This window comes from Dicentrarchus labrax, unplaced genomic scaffold, assembly GCF_905237075.1.
Source record: "Dicentrarchus labrax unplaced genomic scaffold, dlabrax2021, whole genome shotgun sequence".
Lineage (NCBI taxonomy): Eukaryota > Metazoa > Chordata > Actinopteri > Moronidae > Dicentrarchus > Dicentrarchus labrax.
The window spans coordinates 3,399,786-3,416,467 of NW_026136701.1; the positions used below are offsets into that span (position 1 = coordinate 3,399,786).

The 16,682-nt window shown below is 39.8% G+C and overlaps 1 protein-coding gene across 1 annotated transcript; it reads left to right on the plus strand.

Annotated features, from left to right (window-relative positions):
- Positions 1–223: 223 nt before the first annotated feature.
- dpydb (dihydropyrimidine dehydrogenase b) lies at positions 224–16,388 on the plus strand. The gene is made up of 25 exons (XM_051396132.1): positions 224–518; positions 2,963–3,073; positions 3,195–3,277; positions 4,757–4,844; positions 5,081–5,242; positions 5,437–5,633; positions 5,910–5,991; positions 6,272–6,359; positions 6,606–6,713; positions 7,737–7,906; positions 7,992–8,202; positions 8,793–8,977; positions 9,223–9,438; positions 10,437–10,601; positions 10,883–10,951; positions 11,078–11,161; positions 11,529–11,649; positions 11,868–11,987; positions 12,096–12,238; positions 12,736–12,790; positions 12,983–13,104; positions 13,862–14,023; positions 14,255–14,317; positions 14,855–14,932; positions 15,722–16,388. Exons 1-25 carry the CDS (start codon positions 489–491, stop codon positions 15,884–15,886), a joined length of 3,078 nt encoding a protein of 1,025 aa, XP_051252092.1. The 5' UTR covers positions 224–488; the 3' UTR covers positions 15,887–16,388.
- The last annotated feature ends 294 nt before the right edge of the window (positions 16,389–16,682 follow it).

A 16,682-nucleotide genomic window follows, 5' to 3' on the forward strand; every position in this document is an offset into this window, starting at 1 on the left:
CAAAGAGGAACAGAAAAGTGGAAGAGAGGAAAGAAAGAGTTACACAACACAAATGTATTTTTAAGAAAAAATATGCATAATGCAGAGCTCCACTCCCCTCACAAGAGGTGGAGTTTGGACCTGACAGTTTACTATGGTCATTGTTTGATTTATCCAGAGCTCAGGTGCAATGCACTCAGAGACCAGCCTGCCACCCGGCTCTGCTGAACTTCGACCCGCAGAGAGTGATATCAGCTCTGTCTGTCCATCTACCTTATCAACAGATTAGTCGGAGAAAAAAACAACATTTTAACCAGTCAGCCTGCTGTCCAACTGTTAGTGAGAGGAGTGGGTCTGATAAGGACGGTCAGCTCTCAGATAGTTCCACTTGGGAGCAGAGCAGTCACGGACAGTGTTTCAGACCTCTGATCCAGAAGCCAAGGAGAATCTCCAGACAATCTTCAGAGAGCATTTGAAAGATTGTATTCCCAAAACCAGGCAGAAGCATCATGTTAAGCAAAGATCTTCCAGACATTGAGGTAAATTACTGGATTTATATCGGTTTCTTGTTTTACAAATTCCCTCAGCAGGATTCTGTATATGTGTACCTACAGGTGGCAGATAACCCTGTGTGGACTGTAAATCTAACTCAGCCATGTATCTATGCCAGTATTACTCTTTATGATATAAATTGACAGTGCACAATGTGGTACATAATATAAAATCTAGAAGAAGGAAATACAAAAGTATACATTTTTTGAATGTTTATACTTTTTTGATGGTTGTTCTGTTGCTCACTGACTGAAGGTCATTACTACTAGTAGCATAATCCTACTCAAAAGTCATCTTTTCATGGGACCAGAAGCCTCATATGATCATGTTTGGTGGCAGAGAAACTCCTCTGACAGGGTTTTTGTTGTTATACAACAGTGTTAAAGAGAACGTCTAAATCTGTGGTCTATGCACCTGTTTGAAAATACAGTAGTAGAACAAAGTCACCATAAATGAGCCAATTAGCAACTTCAAATAACCGCACACTTAAAGTCCTTAGAGGAATGTTAACGAGTACAAATCGGATTCCTCTTGTTTCGTTTGGGGCTTAGCCTCCATCAGTTGAGACAGAACACTAATCTGTGGCCTCTCAAGGGGGCTACTCTGTAGAGTAACTACCTCAGCCAATACAAACTCAAAAAGCTTAACATTGCTTGCAAAAACACCACAGTTTGGTGTGACACGCAGCAAAGGGCCACAGGTCAAATTCAAACCCAAGGCCACTGCAGCAAGGACTCAGCCTTGGTACACCAGGTGAGCTACCAGACCAACCCCAAAACAGTGGAGGCTCTGAGATGTACTCAACATGTAAAAGTAAAAAGTACTGGTTTCTCTGAAGGACTTTTCTACCAGCGGTTTCTGGACAAAGCTAACTGAAACTACAAACAGGGTTGAGTCTCCCTCCTACAGTCAGCTATCAGTATGACAAGTGGAGCATCGAAACCTGACTTTATGTCTTGCCCCAACAAACACATCATTGGATCTATGTAGTCCACACACACCTTTAAAGTTCATGCAAAGCTGTTACTGCTGTTTGCCTTCCTTAGTTAACTGCGGTGGTATATTCTTCTCTGTTACAAAATGACTTTGTTACTTATGGGTAGATTTCAACATTTAAATATGGCTGACAGCAGCTATAAAGGCCAGTAGAGTTGGTGAGATATACAACAGAACATACACACACTGATTTTATTTTTTATTTCTTAAACAACATGCTGCTATGCCACTTTAACATGTCTCAGCAGTATGGATCAAAAGGATAAAAAGCCATCTTATTAGTCTTAATATGGCTTTATGGTCTTATGCAACAGGCCATGTGTCGTACAAGCTATAGATAAGTTACATATGGTCTGAGTGGAGGTATGGGTGTGCACATGTAGGGATGGGGAAATAGTTTCATTTGACATCATAAAAATCTGCATTTAGCTCTTTATTTGCTTTGAGTTCATGTAGGCCTATGTATGAAGGACATGATAATGTAATAACTACCAGATAATGCAGTAACTTAAAATATAACAAACTCCCTCTCTAAATGGGTTGAAAGCGGTGGTGTGGTGTGTGTTGAGATGTGCTACTTAGCAGTTCTGCGCATATACATGTGTTAGGGGTAGGTTCTTTTATCAGTTTGCACTATGGTAGCTTGTTTCAGTCTTCAGAACGCCAGGCCTTGTGGTCATTCGGGGTGCGCATGAGAACCTGCTGTGTCACTGTTGACACGTGCTTATTCCCCACCGACATAAACCTTGACCTGACAGCTCACCATTATCTTATCATCTTGACCCCAACCATCCAAACAAGAAAACTTCCTAGAATGTTCCAATTTCAGTGTTTTTGTCAGCAGATCTCAGTGTGTGCCGGCTATAAAGACAGATAACAGTTACAGATAACAGAGAAACGTAAAGCAACGTGTGTTTCAATTTATAATCCACAATTCTAAACCTTTTGGTTAGCAAAAGAATACCATTTATAAAACTAAAACTTCCATTCCATTTAGGTGTTTTATGAAAGCAATAAACTAGCTTTGCAGTGATTTGGGGGATGACAAAATTGGAATATAATATCAATACCATTTGAGGTAACTACGGAAGTTGATCAAAGCAAATTATTCTAATTTTCTTGTGATGATGGGATACGTTTCATTATCTCAGGAAAACGGTGAGAAATGTTCTTTTATCACATTTCTGTTATCACAGAAAATGGCTTGATATCCTGAGATATTGACATAATTATCTTGTGATTTCTCTGTTACTACAACTCATTTTTATACCACCAAATAACTTTTCTGGCACTCTTGAAATCCGTTCTGAGGAGTAGCTAACCCCTGAATACCTAACAGAGATCGACAGAATACGGTTCTGTTTGTGTCTTTCAGAATGTAAGAATCAAGAGCTTTTATTGATGTGTTGATTTATTTCCACATAATTACGCACAGAGTATCCTGGCTCTGAATCCCAGGGTGAAGACTCATGCTCAGATCATGTCCACGGCGAACAAGAAGAAAGAAAAGAAACACTGGAAGAGAAACCCTGATAGGAACTGTGATGTAAGACACACACACAAAAACACAGAAACACACACAACTCAGCTTTGGTGCATGGTTTAGTCAGTAACATTTGTTCAATATTTTCTTCCTCCGTCTTCCATTTTTCCACTCTTTCTTTCAGTCTTGTGTTAAATTAGAAAACAACTTTGATGATATCAAACACACAACACTCAGCGAGCGTGGAGCTCTACGAGAAGCACTGAGGTAAGAATGAATGACTTTCAACTGATTTGTAACACGCTGTCGTATTGAACAGGCTAAAGATTCTTCATGAGGAAGATCTGTTTGGTTATTAATAGACTAATTCTACAACTGTTACAATTGCACCACCTTTACATAATAACACATCAGTTTAGACAATGGATGTAGCCTATTAATGAAAACTGCAACATTGGAGGTAGAGGTTCTGTCCATTCCTATAAAAGCTGCTCAGTGGTACATGAAGCCAAAAAAGTTTGATGTTCGGGTATGAAATTACCCAGACCTTCCACATATGCTTCCGCACCATGCTTTCCAAAGAGACTTCTGATGACCGAATCAGCTTACTTCTGGTTTAGCCCTTAAATGGGGATAAAATTCTCTGAAGGACCAATGTGTAGCATCTAGTTGCATCTAGCGGTGAAGTTGCAGATTGCATCTGTAATTGTTTTAAAATGTGTAGGAGGAACTACGGTGGCCACGAGAAATCGCAAAAAAATGCAAAAGGTCCTATCTAGAGCCAGTGTTTGGTTTGTCTGTTCTGGGCTACTGTAGAAACATGGTGGATCAATATGGTGGACTCCATGGAAGGCGACACAATTATATGACATGTTTTTTGGTTTGGCCACCATGTGAAATTGATTTCAAAAGCCTGGCTCACTTCCTGGGGGCTTGGTTTAGGGCCATTTATAAAACCGTAAAACCGTATATAACAATGGACAATGGCTCTTCACTTCCTTACATTGTATAAAAATGAAACAAAAATATCCCAGATACAAGAACTGCCATCATGCGCTGGTGACATTATTTGGAGCCAGAGTCTGTGATCGGTGTTGGAAACAAGGTTGCCCATACACCTCAATTGTAGAACTACCTAAAATATGACATAAACCATCTTTGGGGAAAAATTATTTACCATTTATTTATATTTTAATTTTTGAGTTCTGCCAGTGTCCCATCTGCTAACATGGAGGGGGCGAGGTTTATGACCTATACTGCAGCCAGACACTAGGGGGCAATAAAGGTGTTTTGGTTTCACTTTTGGGAAGCTGTCACGTCGTCTATCGTATAGAGACAGTCAATGGTGTAGACCTGCAGATGAAGACACACTGATGTTGAAAAAAAAGTAATAGCAATTTTAACACTTGTGCCTCCTGCAGGCAAAGAGTGTTACTGCAGCAGTGTCTGGTGATGTTCAGCCAACTGCTCCACCCCGTGGTCCGGGCTAAAATATCTCTGCAACTAATGAATAGATTGTCATGGAATTTTACATTGACATTCATCCTCCCCACATTATGGGACCACCCTGACTTTGATGATCCTTTGACTTTTCATTTCGCGCCACAATGAGGTTGACATTTCAGTCTGTTTTGTTTTGTTTGTTTAGTGCTAATTAGCAAATGCTAGCCTGCTAATGGGCTAAACTAAGACAGTGAACATCATAACTTGGTTAAACTATCAAATAAAAGTAAAATCTTTGTTTAGGTGTCTAAAATGTGCAGATGCTCCCTGTCAGAAGAGCTGTCCTACTAACCTGGACGTAAAGTCATTTATTACAAGCATCTCTAATAAGGTAATGTAAAACATATATAGACAAACACATTCATGTGTCCATGCATACAGTCTTTCATGAATGCCAGTTCTATTACATGGAAGAAGTCTTTAAAATTAATACATTTTTTAAATTAATGGAAAACAGAACAATTTACAGAAAATGATAAGGAGCAGTACGTCACAATTATCATATATTGTGTGTGTGTGTGTGTGTGTGTGTGTGTGTGTGTGTGTGTGTGTGCATGTGTGTACCAGAACTACTATGGGGCAGCACGGTCCATCCTTTCTGACAATCCCCTGGGTTTGACCTGTGGAATGGTTTGTCCCACATCAGAGCTGTGTGTGGGGGGTTGTAACTTATACGCTTCTGAAGAGGGACCCATTAACATTGGAGGGTTACAGCAGTTTGCTACCGAGGTACAACATCTATAGCTGTGACCTTTTCTGTACAAAGCATTTCATTTCTAGAATTTTCTTTGAAAACCAGAACTGCTGAAGTTTATAACTGTCAAAGAATATAGTAGTCATCTCACCATTATTTGATTTGTATGCTTTTCAAAGGGCTGGATAATTGCATTAATTCAAATTTTTATATATTTTTTTATTTCTAGGTGTTTAGTAAGATGGGCATCGCTCAGATGAGGAATCCTGAACTCCCACCAGCCAATGAGATGCCAGAGTCTTACCACACCCCTATAGCTCTGATTGGTTGTGGCCCAGCGTCAATCAGCTGTGCTTCTTTCTTGGCCCGTCTTGGATATGATAACATTACCATATTTGAGAAACAGAAGTACACTGGAGGGCTGAGGTAACATCTAATCATAATCATACAATATATTGTATCATATCAAAGGTTGGGAAGTATGATATTAGATTAGTTATATCATTTTATTTCAAAATTCTTGGGTGTTAATAAGGGAGCATTGGATTAAGGCAGGTCTCTGTGACAAGGATAGAATGATTAAAATCCTCAAAACCAGAAATAAGAAAGACAATTCAGTGACAATGTTGACAATGACTCCTGAAACCTCTTAAACAAAAGAAAAATAAAGCAAATTCAACTAATGTGTTTGCCTCCCTGCAGTATATCAGAAATCCCTCAGTTCCGGCTTCCCTATGAGGTTGTCCAGTTTGAAATAGACCTGATGAAGGACTTGGGAGTCAAGGTAGTCCCATCATACATATTTTTTGTGCCCTTAATGTCCATACTATAAAACTGTTAGATTTTCCTTGGTTTTAATAATCTTCATCCGTCAGCCTGTAGTGAAATATGATACCAAACCTTTAAAATGTATTGTCAGTACCATATTTGACCGAAAATGATCAAAGATCAAATAATTAGCATTTCTTCATGGTACTGGATAGTCTTGAACACTATGCTACGATCTTCTTGATATGTTTAACCCTAACAGTTTTGTGTAATGTTTGTGTGTGTGTACACACCAGGTGGTGTGTGAGAAGGGTCTAGGTATTGACGGGATGAGTCTGTCGTCCTTGAAAGAGGAAGGATTCACGGCTGTCTTCATCGGGATTGGTGAGGGACTCTTGTGAAACATTTGAGAAAATACTACATTTGCATTTTCGCAATATAAAGTTAATCCATTCGGGTTTTATATCTTTTTATCATCTTTTACTTTACATAGTAAATGTCTGTGAGTCCTCTGTTTTTAAGTTTGTGTAATTGTTCAAGTTCATAATGGACATACCGGAATTTTTGGACTGCTCCGTTAACTCTTTTTCTTCCAATGTACCTTGTTTTTGCATGTGTGTGTGACTCCAGGTCTTCCTCAGGCCAACAGAGCCAAAATCTTCCAGGGTTTAACAATGGATCAAGGCTTCTTCACTTCCAAAGACTTTCTGCCCATGGTGGCCTCAGCCAGCAAGAAAGGTACTGAACACACACACAAACACTCACACTCACACACACACACACACGCACACAAAGCATGCACACTAAAGCCTGTCTGTATCATATTGGTATCAGTGTATGTTATCCATTATGGGCCGATTTTATTCCCCGTACATAATACAGTAAAAACAGGTTGTGGTAATCTATTGTTGTCAGTGCAATGTTTTTCCAGCAGAGAGCGCTGTGGTTTACAATACTGTGGCAAGCAAAAGAGTAAGACAGAAGAAGCAGGTCTCAGCAACGTCAGCTCAAATTGGTTGACATTGTCTGTGTTAAATTATTTAACACGTTAAAGATAATAAAGTTTAATAAAGTTATTTGTTTAAGAAAGCAGTCTTCTGAGTTCCTCTGCAGATTCATATAGGTTTATGTTCACTCCAGCTCAAATACTCACTATATCAGGGGAAACTATATCAAACTATATCAGGGGAAAAATTCACTTCTTAAAGAAGTGAATTTTTCCCCTCTAAAATCCATATGGTCATAAAAATCCCATATCAGTTGGGCTCTGATGTGCACACATCAACCATTTGGAGCCAATACACAAAAAACACACACAGATGTGTTTTCGAGGGGGCATCCCTTCAACTACCAAACATATGCAGGTATTAATGAGGAGATTGTTTTAATTTCATTTATCAGAGACGATCTCTCACTACCATGTAGGGTGTTGCGTACCGATATTGATGATAATCATGATATTTAAAAATTAAATATGGACATTGTGATAATAATACACATATGATTATATTGTGTAAATAATCCAGCGCCTCTTAAATCATTTCTGTTCCCACTTTGTGTTTCATACTCCAACATAGTAGTAGCTAGTGCACATTAAAGCTGGTTGCTTACAGAGCTGTTTTAAAAGAGAAACAAAGTTAAAGATGAATTTGTCTCATAGCATTATTTATTTATTTCAAATCTTTTAGAGATATTGCGATATTGCTGATATCGTGTCTACACTACTGCCTTGTCTCTCTGTCTCTGTCTCACTCTCTCCAGGTATGTGTCAGTGTCGCTCTTCTCTGCCACAGTTAAGAGGCATAGTGATCGTTTTGGGGGCCGGTGACACTGCGTTTGACTGCGCCACCTCGGCTCTTCGCTGTGGAGCCAAGAGAGTCTACGTCTGCTTCAGGAAGGGGTTCACCAACATTAGGGCTGTTCCAGAGGAGGTACGGATAAGGGATGGATGGATGGACAGAAATATAGGCAGATGGACACATAGACAATACTGAACACATGTCTTTTTCCTGTTAGATGGAGTTGGCCAGAGAGGAGCAGTGTGAGTTCCTTCCCTTCCTGTCTCCTCGTGAGGTCATCATGAAGAACGGTCGGGTTGCCGGGTTGCAGTTCTGTCGCACCGAGCAGACGGAGGAAGGCGATTGGCTGGAAGACGAGGACCAGGTTGTCAGGCTGAAGGCTGATTACATCATCAGCGCCTTTGGTTCCATGCTCAACGAGCCGCAGGGTAATTAACAAATCCCTAACTGGCCGACAGTTGTGTACTAATATGAGTCAGAAGATGTGTGTAAATTAAAAAAAAGAAAGACGGGAAAAAAAGTGAACTTTTTTTTCATGTTTTTTTTAACAGGTGAAACAGGTAAAAAAAAAAAAAGTAAGAGTAAAAACCAATGTCACCAAAGTAAACTTTGAAAAAAAATTCACTTGCCTTTTGGGGCTTCCGTAGTTTTGTTAAAGGTATCTGTTTTTATATGTTGTTTCTTTATATATATAATAAAAGTATTATTTTAAAAAAGTAAAATGGGTATTTGAAGGCTACTGCAGATGATTTGCACACCATACCAATTTTCTAATTTTCTATCTAGGTCTTTTTGACTTTATTTATTGAACACAGGATGACTGACAGAAGTTAATGTTGTCATCCAATATGGCTCACCGCAAAGTCCTGGTCTCTTGGTCTAATCGACTGTGGAAAAAGCATTATAAAATATATATTTGCATTGTTACATAACAAAAATTGAATCTTTGAGTTGTTACTGATTGATACAGTAGGTTTTTTCATACATAACCTGATCCATATTCCGTTATTGTGTGTAGTGACTGAGGCCATGAGTCCCGTGAAGCTGACCCGTTGGGGTACTCCCGAGGTGAACACAGACACCATGCAGACCAGTGAGCCCTGGGTGTTTGCCGGAGGAGATATCGCCGGTTTGGCAAACACCTCGGTGGAATCAGTGAATGATGGCAAACAGGCCTCATGGCACATTCACAGATACATACAGGTACATTTGTTTATGCTTCACACATCTTTCAAATTCAAATGTAATTCAACTGCATTCAGTGGCAGCAAGTTTAGACACTTATGTATCATCTCAGTTGAAATTTGTAGTTCATTCTTAAGAATTTAGCTTGTAAAACTTGATTTATGAGTAATTTAGGGGACTTGCATTTTGGAGTAGTAGTAGTAGTTTCAAGAGTACATCATAACGTATTCAACTCAAATAATTGTGTGCCTTTCCCCTTGCAGTCCTTGCACGGACAGACGGTGGACTCAGTTCCGAAGCTCCCGTTGTTTTACAGTGCTATAGATCAGGTGGACATCAGCGTTGATGTTTGTGGAATAAAGTTCCCCAACCCGTTCGGCCTGGCGTCTGCTCCTCCCACCACCAGCACAGCTATGATCAGAAGAGCATTTGAGCAAGGATGGGGCTTTGCTCTGACCAAGACATTTGGACTGGATAAGGTGCAGCACACACACATGCACACATACATACACTGAAACAATGTAAGGTACCAAGCAAACACATAGAGTTGCACAGTAGTGCACAAAAGAAAGAGATTTCTTTACCTAAAAGTGTTTTTAAAAAAGCATAGCAGAGGTAAAAGGCAAAACCTTTAAGCTATTTTGGATTTAATACATTTCTAATTTCTACCTAAACAGATATTAAAATAAAGGTTAACCATTACATTTTGGAAATGATTTAATTAGTAACTTAACAAAAATAACTAACCTACCAACAGCTGAATGTGGCCAGAAGTGGAACCTTCTGGAGCCCATTTTACTGCTGATATTTTGCCTTGTTCAATTTGCTGCAGTTTTTCATATTTCAAAGGTATGTCTAAATTTAGTCAGTACTTAAATCAAACAAAGAATGTTCTATCTAAACAAAAGTAGTAAAAAATGCAATTGCCAATCGTTTTCATTGTTGATTAGTCGTCCGATAATTTTCTTGATTGTTTAGTCTGTGGATTGTCAGAAGAAATAAAAAATGTCCATCACAGTGACGTAAAGATAAATTTAATTTGTTCAGAAATCAGAAATATTCATATCTGAGAAGCTATTTTTGTGGCATTGTTTATCTAAATAATTTATTGATTATAAAAATGATTCCCAATTGATTTTTGGTCCATTGATTAATGGACTCAATGGAAGGCGACAGTAGATAAAAACGTCTCATTGTAAGGTAATAAAAACACAATGATTACTAATGAATTAATGAAAACATACCTATAAATGCCAATAGAGGCTCCTAAATGTTACACACTGGAACAGGTAATATGTAGGCAATACTGGAAACATGCTCACTTACATGCATAACATAGAGCTACATTTTCCATTTAGTCTCTCATTTTACCACAGGAAGCACTGATTGCCCAGACAGCCGAGTGAAAAGCTCATCAACTTCTCACAGCCACCACTTTCAATTCCTCTGATTGGTCTCTATAAATGTGTGTCTGCAGGACCTGGTGACCAATGTGTCTCCTCGTATTGTGCGGGGCACTACCTCAGGTAATGTGTACGGACCGGGTCAAGGCTCCTTCCTCAACATCGAGCTCATCAGTGAGAAGACGGCAGCCTATTGGTGTGAGTCGGTTACCGAGCTAAAGAAGGACTTCCCTAATAATGTAAGTTTCACGTGTTTGTTTCTTTGGACCTTGACTTCTCCTTTACTGAGAGCATGAAAAGCATAAGTGACAACAATGGACAATGGAAAAAGAAAGTACCCCGTCATCAGTTTGTTTGACACAAGCCTTAAAATGTATCAATGCACCCACAGGCGATCCATAATCGTCCCAGGTTTTGCTACAGTCATTGTGTCTGTAATATCATGTGTGACGGATGGAAGGATGGACCGACACATGGTTGGACACGCTCAGTCTCTTACCTTTTCCTACCTCTCCATCAGGTGGTGATCTCCAGCATCATGTGCAGTTACAACAAGGAAGACTGGACAGAATTAGCCAAGATGGCAGAGGTGAGGAAAAACCCCACACAGCATTAACAACAGCTCCACCATTGACAGAAGGCACACAGTACAACACAGGTTCCAACTGAGGGCCGTTTGTGAGTGTGTAAAACAGAAAAATGTTTGTGTGTTTAGAAATCAGGAGCCGATGCATTGGAGCTGAACCTGTCTTGTCCTCATGGGATGGGAGAGAGAGGAATGGGACTGGCCTGTGGACAGGTACACACACACACATTCACACACACACACACACACACACACACACACACACACACACACACACACACACAGAGAGAGAGATGCCATTCTGATTACAGCACATGCACATGTCATAAGCCTACAGTATACATAAACATACCGTGTAGTTGCAAACATACTGTGTCAAAATTTGACACATTGAGCCATATAATAGAACAGTGTAACACTGTAACCCCCTATAATAGCCGCACACACATCAGATTTAAGCATCACCCATTCCGAATTTGGATACAAATATACAGTTTAGTTGGTTGAACAGATACAGATAATGGTGTAGTAGCTCATCCCTAATGGACATGTTGGTGTTCTTATGTGTCTTTGTCATTAGGATCCGGTGTTGGTGCGTAACATCTGTCGCTGGGTGCGTGTAGCCATTTCCATTCCGTTCTTCGCCAAACTGACACCAAACGTTACCAATATCGTTGACATTGCCAAGGCTGCTCATGAAGGTAAACGCACTTCACCACAGCACACTTACTTCTTTTGCTCCATATCATTTTACAGTGGAAATACTTTAAAGACCCCCTCCATACATTTATTAAGACATATATACAAATAATCTGCTTAGAACAGTAATGTGTGTCTGATATGTTTTTTCCACAAAATAAGAATAATTTCCACATTAAAAAAATGTATGTATTGTTGTCACTGCTGTGTTGTTTTACAGGTGGAGCAGATGGAGTGACAGCCACCAACACTGTCTCAGGTATGATGGGACTGAAGGCCGATGGCGTCCCCTGGCCGAGTGTTGGAAAGGGCAAACGCACCACCTATGGAGGGGTGTCTGGTAAGGACACACAAAAACACAAGAAAATAGACACACACAGTCCCATGTAACTATTTTGTACCAGTAGTTATGGAAGGGTGCTTCATAATAATAATAACATTTGTGCAGGTAATGCCATCAGACCCATCGCTCTCAGAGCAGTATCGGCCATTGGCAGAGCAATTCCCGGTTTCCCGATTCTGGCCACTGGAGGTATTGACTCGGCAGAGACTGGACTGCAGTTTCTTCACGCTGGGGCCTCAGTGTTACAGGTATTACTACTTATATTACTGTGACACCTACCGGGGGACAGTCACTGTTCATATGATGATGTTCATCAGAGAGTGAAGGCTCTGTGAATATAGTTTGTGTTCAGGTCTACAATGTCTGACTTTTGGAGTGGCAGTGACTGAGTCAGGAAACTGATTTGAATGAATGACATGAATCCAATTATGTTTCTACTGACAATCAATCAATCAAACCTGAGAATAATAGTCTATATTGGATGCTTTCAGCACCATGGTGTAAACAGTAATACAGTTTTCAAAGTGAGAGGTTCTGTTCCTTCCTGTTTTTTTGATGCGAGCCACTGAGGCTAACAGAAGTCATTAATTTAATAGAGCAATTGTAGGGATGGAAGCAGTTACAAGCTGTCTTTAATGAAAATGTGAAATTTTGAATTTGTCTTGCAATGATTTAAAGCAAAAATCAAATCTAAAATTGTTTGCTTGTTGATGTTTGTTTGTCTTTGTGCGTCTGATTGCCACAGGTGTGCAGCGCAGTCCAGAACCAGGACTTCACAGTGATTGAGGATTACTGTGTGGGTATGTAACTGTATGTAATGAAAACACGTAGAGCAAATCTAACATATATGACCCTAAAACGAGTGACCAATGACAACAAACATTTCTAGGTGTATGTATGGCCTCAACAGCCATGAACTAACCACCAACATAAAAAGGTTCCAGTGTGTCCAGACGCTACTGATTTCAGATATTGAAACTATGTGTGTCCAGGTTTGAAGACCTTGTTGTACCTGAAGAGCTTGGAGCTGAAGGACTGGGATGGTCAATCTCCCCCAACAGAGAGACATCAGAAGGGAAAACCAGTTCCCAGACTGGAAGACCTGGTCGGACAGGTACCACTACTTACTACCAATAATACTAATACCAGTGACTACTACTGGATTGTTCGCACCACTACTATTTAGGAGAAGTAACTCCAAGCCGAAGGATCTGTCCTAGCTTTCTGCCTTTTAACAGGCAGTTTTTCCTTGCCCTTGTCACCAAGTGCTTGCTCATGGCGGTATTGTTGGGTCTCTGTAAATAATGTTATAAGGAGTTCGGTCTACACCTGCTCTATTTGAAAAGTGTCCTGAGATAACTTCTGTTATGAATTGGCGCTATACAAATAAAATTGAATTGAAAAAATTGAAAAGTGGACTGGCTGTTTGGTCTTTAAAAGAGACAGGCTTTGTGGGATCACTTATGAGTTTTTTTCCAAAAGCTTTGCTCCTCTTCTCATGGCCTTCATCAGAATAAATGCTCTATTGAGGCCAAAACGGTAGCATGTTCTTCTGACATGGCATGAGCTTTGTTCCCTTTGGGACTGCGTCTGAATGCTGGAATTGGAGGAGAGGTACTGAGACTGCACCACTGTCTGAGGCTGAAGACCTGAAGACCTTGTCTGTCTCATAGTCAGAGTATTCATTCATATCTACTTGTTTATCCTGAACATCTTCATAGAATTTCTACTGCCATCGTGCTATGTCTGATTGTGTTATTATTACTGAAAACACCAGCGCAACCATTTAGTTTGGTAGAAAAGGTTAACTAACGTGTGTGTGTGTGTGTGTGTGTGTGTGTGTGTGTGTGTGTGTGTGTGTGTGTGTGTAGAGCCTCCCCAGCTTTGGCCCATACCTCCAGCAGAAGACAGAAGCCATCGCAGAGTACAAGAAAAAGCTCAGAGAAACTGGTGAGACTGAAGTGGTGGAAACCAACATAAACCAGCCCGCCAAAAGGGTCAGCATGCCCAAAAAGCCCGTTCCGGCTGTCAAGGTACACGCACACGCACACACACGCACACACACACACACACACACACACACACACACACACACACACACACACACACACACACACACACACACACACACACACACTCATACTCACTGTTCCTGTATTATACTTCAGTTCTGTGAAAAAAGATATAAGACATAAGAATAAGATAACAATTTTTTAACCGAGGAAATGTGTGCATACTGTGTATGTATGTGTGTGTGTTTGTAGGATGTGATAGCCAGAGCGCTGCGCTACATTGGAGCATACCAGGAACTTAACAACATGGAGCAGGTACCCATTGTTTTCTCAACCACTGTAGCCATTTTATATTCTAAGATTTATACAGGAAACATTTGATTAGATTAGATTGTTAGACTCTTAAATGAACAGAAGCCTAAAGACCATGTGGGAAGTTGTTTTTTATGATTCTTTGTGACATTCTTGACTTCTCGACATAACCTGCTGATCATCAGATAAACAGCGTTTGAGGTTCTGATCTTGAATCAGCAGAGTAAAGAGCGCCTCTACCAGAGACTGACTTTTGTCTCATACAAGGTCACAATGTAAACTAGTACAGTAACAGCTGACCTCCACATATAAGCAACCAGTCCCTATAAAAATATTCCAGGAATGTGACAGGGATTTTTCATAAACTGGCAGCTGCTGTAGCACCAAGAAAAGAACAGAAGAAGTAAAAACACTGTTGGGTGTTACTGTATGTTGGGTAGAGATGAAGAGTAATAAAACTGATGTTTATCCACAGATAATCACTTTAAAATAAAAAGACTATAAACTGGTCATAATCATGACCCTCCCTTGTATTCTCAGGTCCAGGCTCTGATAGATGAAGAGATGTGTATCAACTGTGGTAAATGTTACATGACCTGCAATGACTCTGGATACCAGGTATGTCTGTCTGTCTGTTACATAAAGATTGTTGTCTCTTTCCTTTGGCAATCTCTTCCTCTGTTTGTAAAGGTTCTAACTTTCGGAAAACTGTTGTTAATAATGACACCAGTGGCCGTAAGCGGAGTGCAGTGTCCTATTACTCGCACTCTGAGACATTCACAACGCTGGAAAATAAATAACAATCATATTTAGAATAAGGTTCTGCAGTGTTCCTATATTTTACTTGGAACATTGAGTCCATGCTACTAACTAGCTTGCCGTTTACAAATCACCGACACAACAAAGCAACCAACACCAGACCCACACTGCCCAGCCAAGACACAGCCAGCCGACCGACCCCAGCTTAGCTTAGCTACAGTTATAATGTTAACCGGCGCCGGTTGATAAAGTAACCCGCAAACAGTACGCAAAGTAGCTAAAAGTATTTCACTACGTGATTTATTATTACCAATAATAATTTATTATTATTTAACTTTGCAGTAATGTTAGCTTTGATTTTGGATTTTGTGTGGGACTCGTGTGTTGAATGTTAACTATTGTTTCCCGCTGTTGACACCGTGGTGAAGCGGAGAGAGAAGGCACTCGAGAGCATGTAAATCGTTCCATCATTTGGGTTTTCGCAGAAAATCTGACTCGCATCCCGAAACAGAGACACACTGTTCACACATTGGCAATAAAAAAAATATTAATACATACAAATAAATATAAAAAGTTTCAGAATCTTTTGGAATGCTTAAGTCTTATCTGCCTCACGCCTGTAACGTGTCTCTCCTACTGTCTTTCCAGGCTATAGAGTTTGACCCAGAGACCCACTTTCCCATCGTGAATGACAGCTGTACCGGCTGCACCCTGTGCCTCAGCGTCTGTCCAATCATAGACTGCATCAAGATGGTTACCAGGACAACATCCTATGAACCCAAGAGAGGTGTGCCCATCAGTCCTGTCTGCTAAAGGGAAAGACAACCCAAAAAGTACCTATTTAATAATGGAGATCAGATATTATAAAGTTCAGTTTTAATTAATCTGCCACGTGATGTTTGAGACATTTGTAAAACTACTATTATCCAGTCATGTGGATGATGTAAAGAGTTCAAAAAGGTAAAAAAAAAAGACATCATGAACGTGTTTATCTGTTTTATGGAAAATGTAGTCTTGATTTGAATAAATACTAACACTAATAATGTCACTGGAGAGACCTTTTTAAGGTCAAGGTTCACAATAATCGTAGCGAAATAAATGTGTCAGTAATTTAACTGTAATTCAGGCTCAAATTACGTTAGCAATTGTGGATTAGGTTTTGTTGTTATCCTTCTGCAAACACTTTATGTTTAATGTGATGATAGACAATTTCAAATTAACTGTGCATTTACTGTATGTCAAGTGTAATAATGCAAAATGAAATGCATCTTTGATATGGTCTATAATTTTAATAAAGGTTATCTGATGCAGCAAATCGTCTGTACACTGGAGCACATGCTAACACTGTTTGTCCTGTCACATATGTCAGACATCTTGGATTAAACTGGAATGAAACTAGACTTTGCAATTCAGTATTGAACTGACTGCTCTGAAGGACGAGCACAATTACAGACAATGGTGGAAGAAGTATTCAGACCCTTTCCTCAAAGGTCCAGTGTGTAACATTTCTATTGGCAGAAATGGAATATAATATTCAGAGGTAGGTTTTCTTTAGTGTATAATCACCTGAATTAAGGAATTGTTTTTTTTTTTACTTTAGAATGAGACA

Bases quoted from the DNA above. Each gene is read 5' to 3' on its own strand.
- dpydb (XM_051396132.1), top strand. From the start codon at position 489: ATGTTAAGCAAAGATCTTCCAGACATTGAG. The intron at 519-2,962 runs GTAAATTACTGG...AATTACGCACAG, and splicing joins AAGATCTTCCAGACATTGAG to AGTATCCTGGCTCTGAATCC. The intron at 10,952-11,077 runs GTGAGGAAAAAC...TTGTGTGTTTAG, and splicing joins AATTAGCCAAGATGGCAGAG to AAATCAGGAGCCGATGCATT.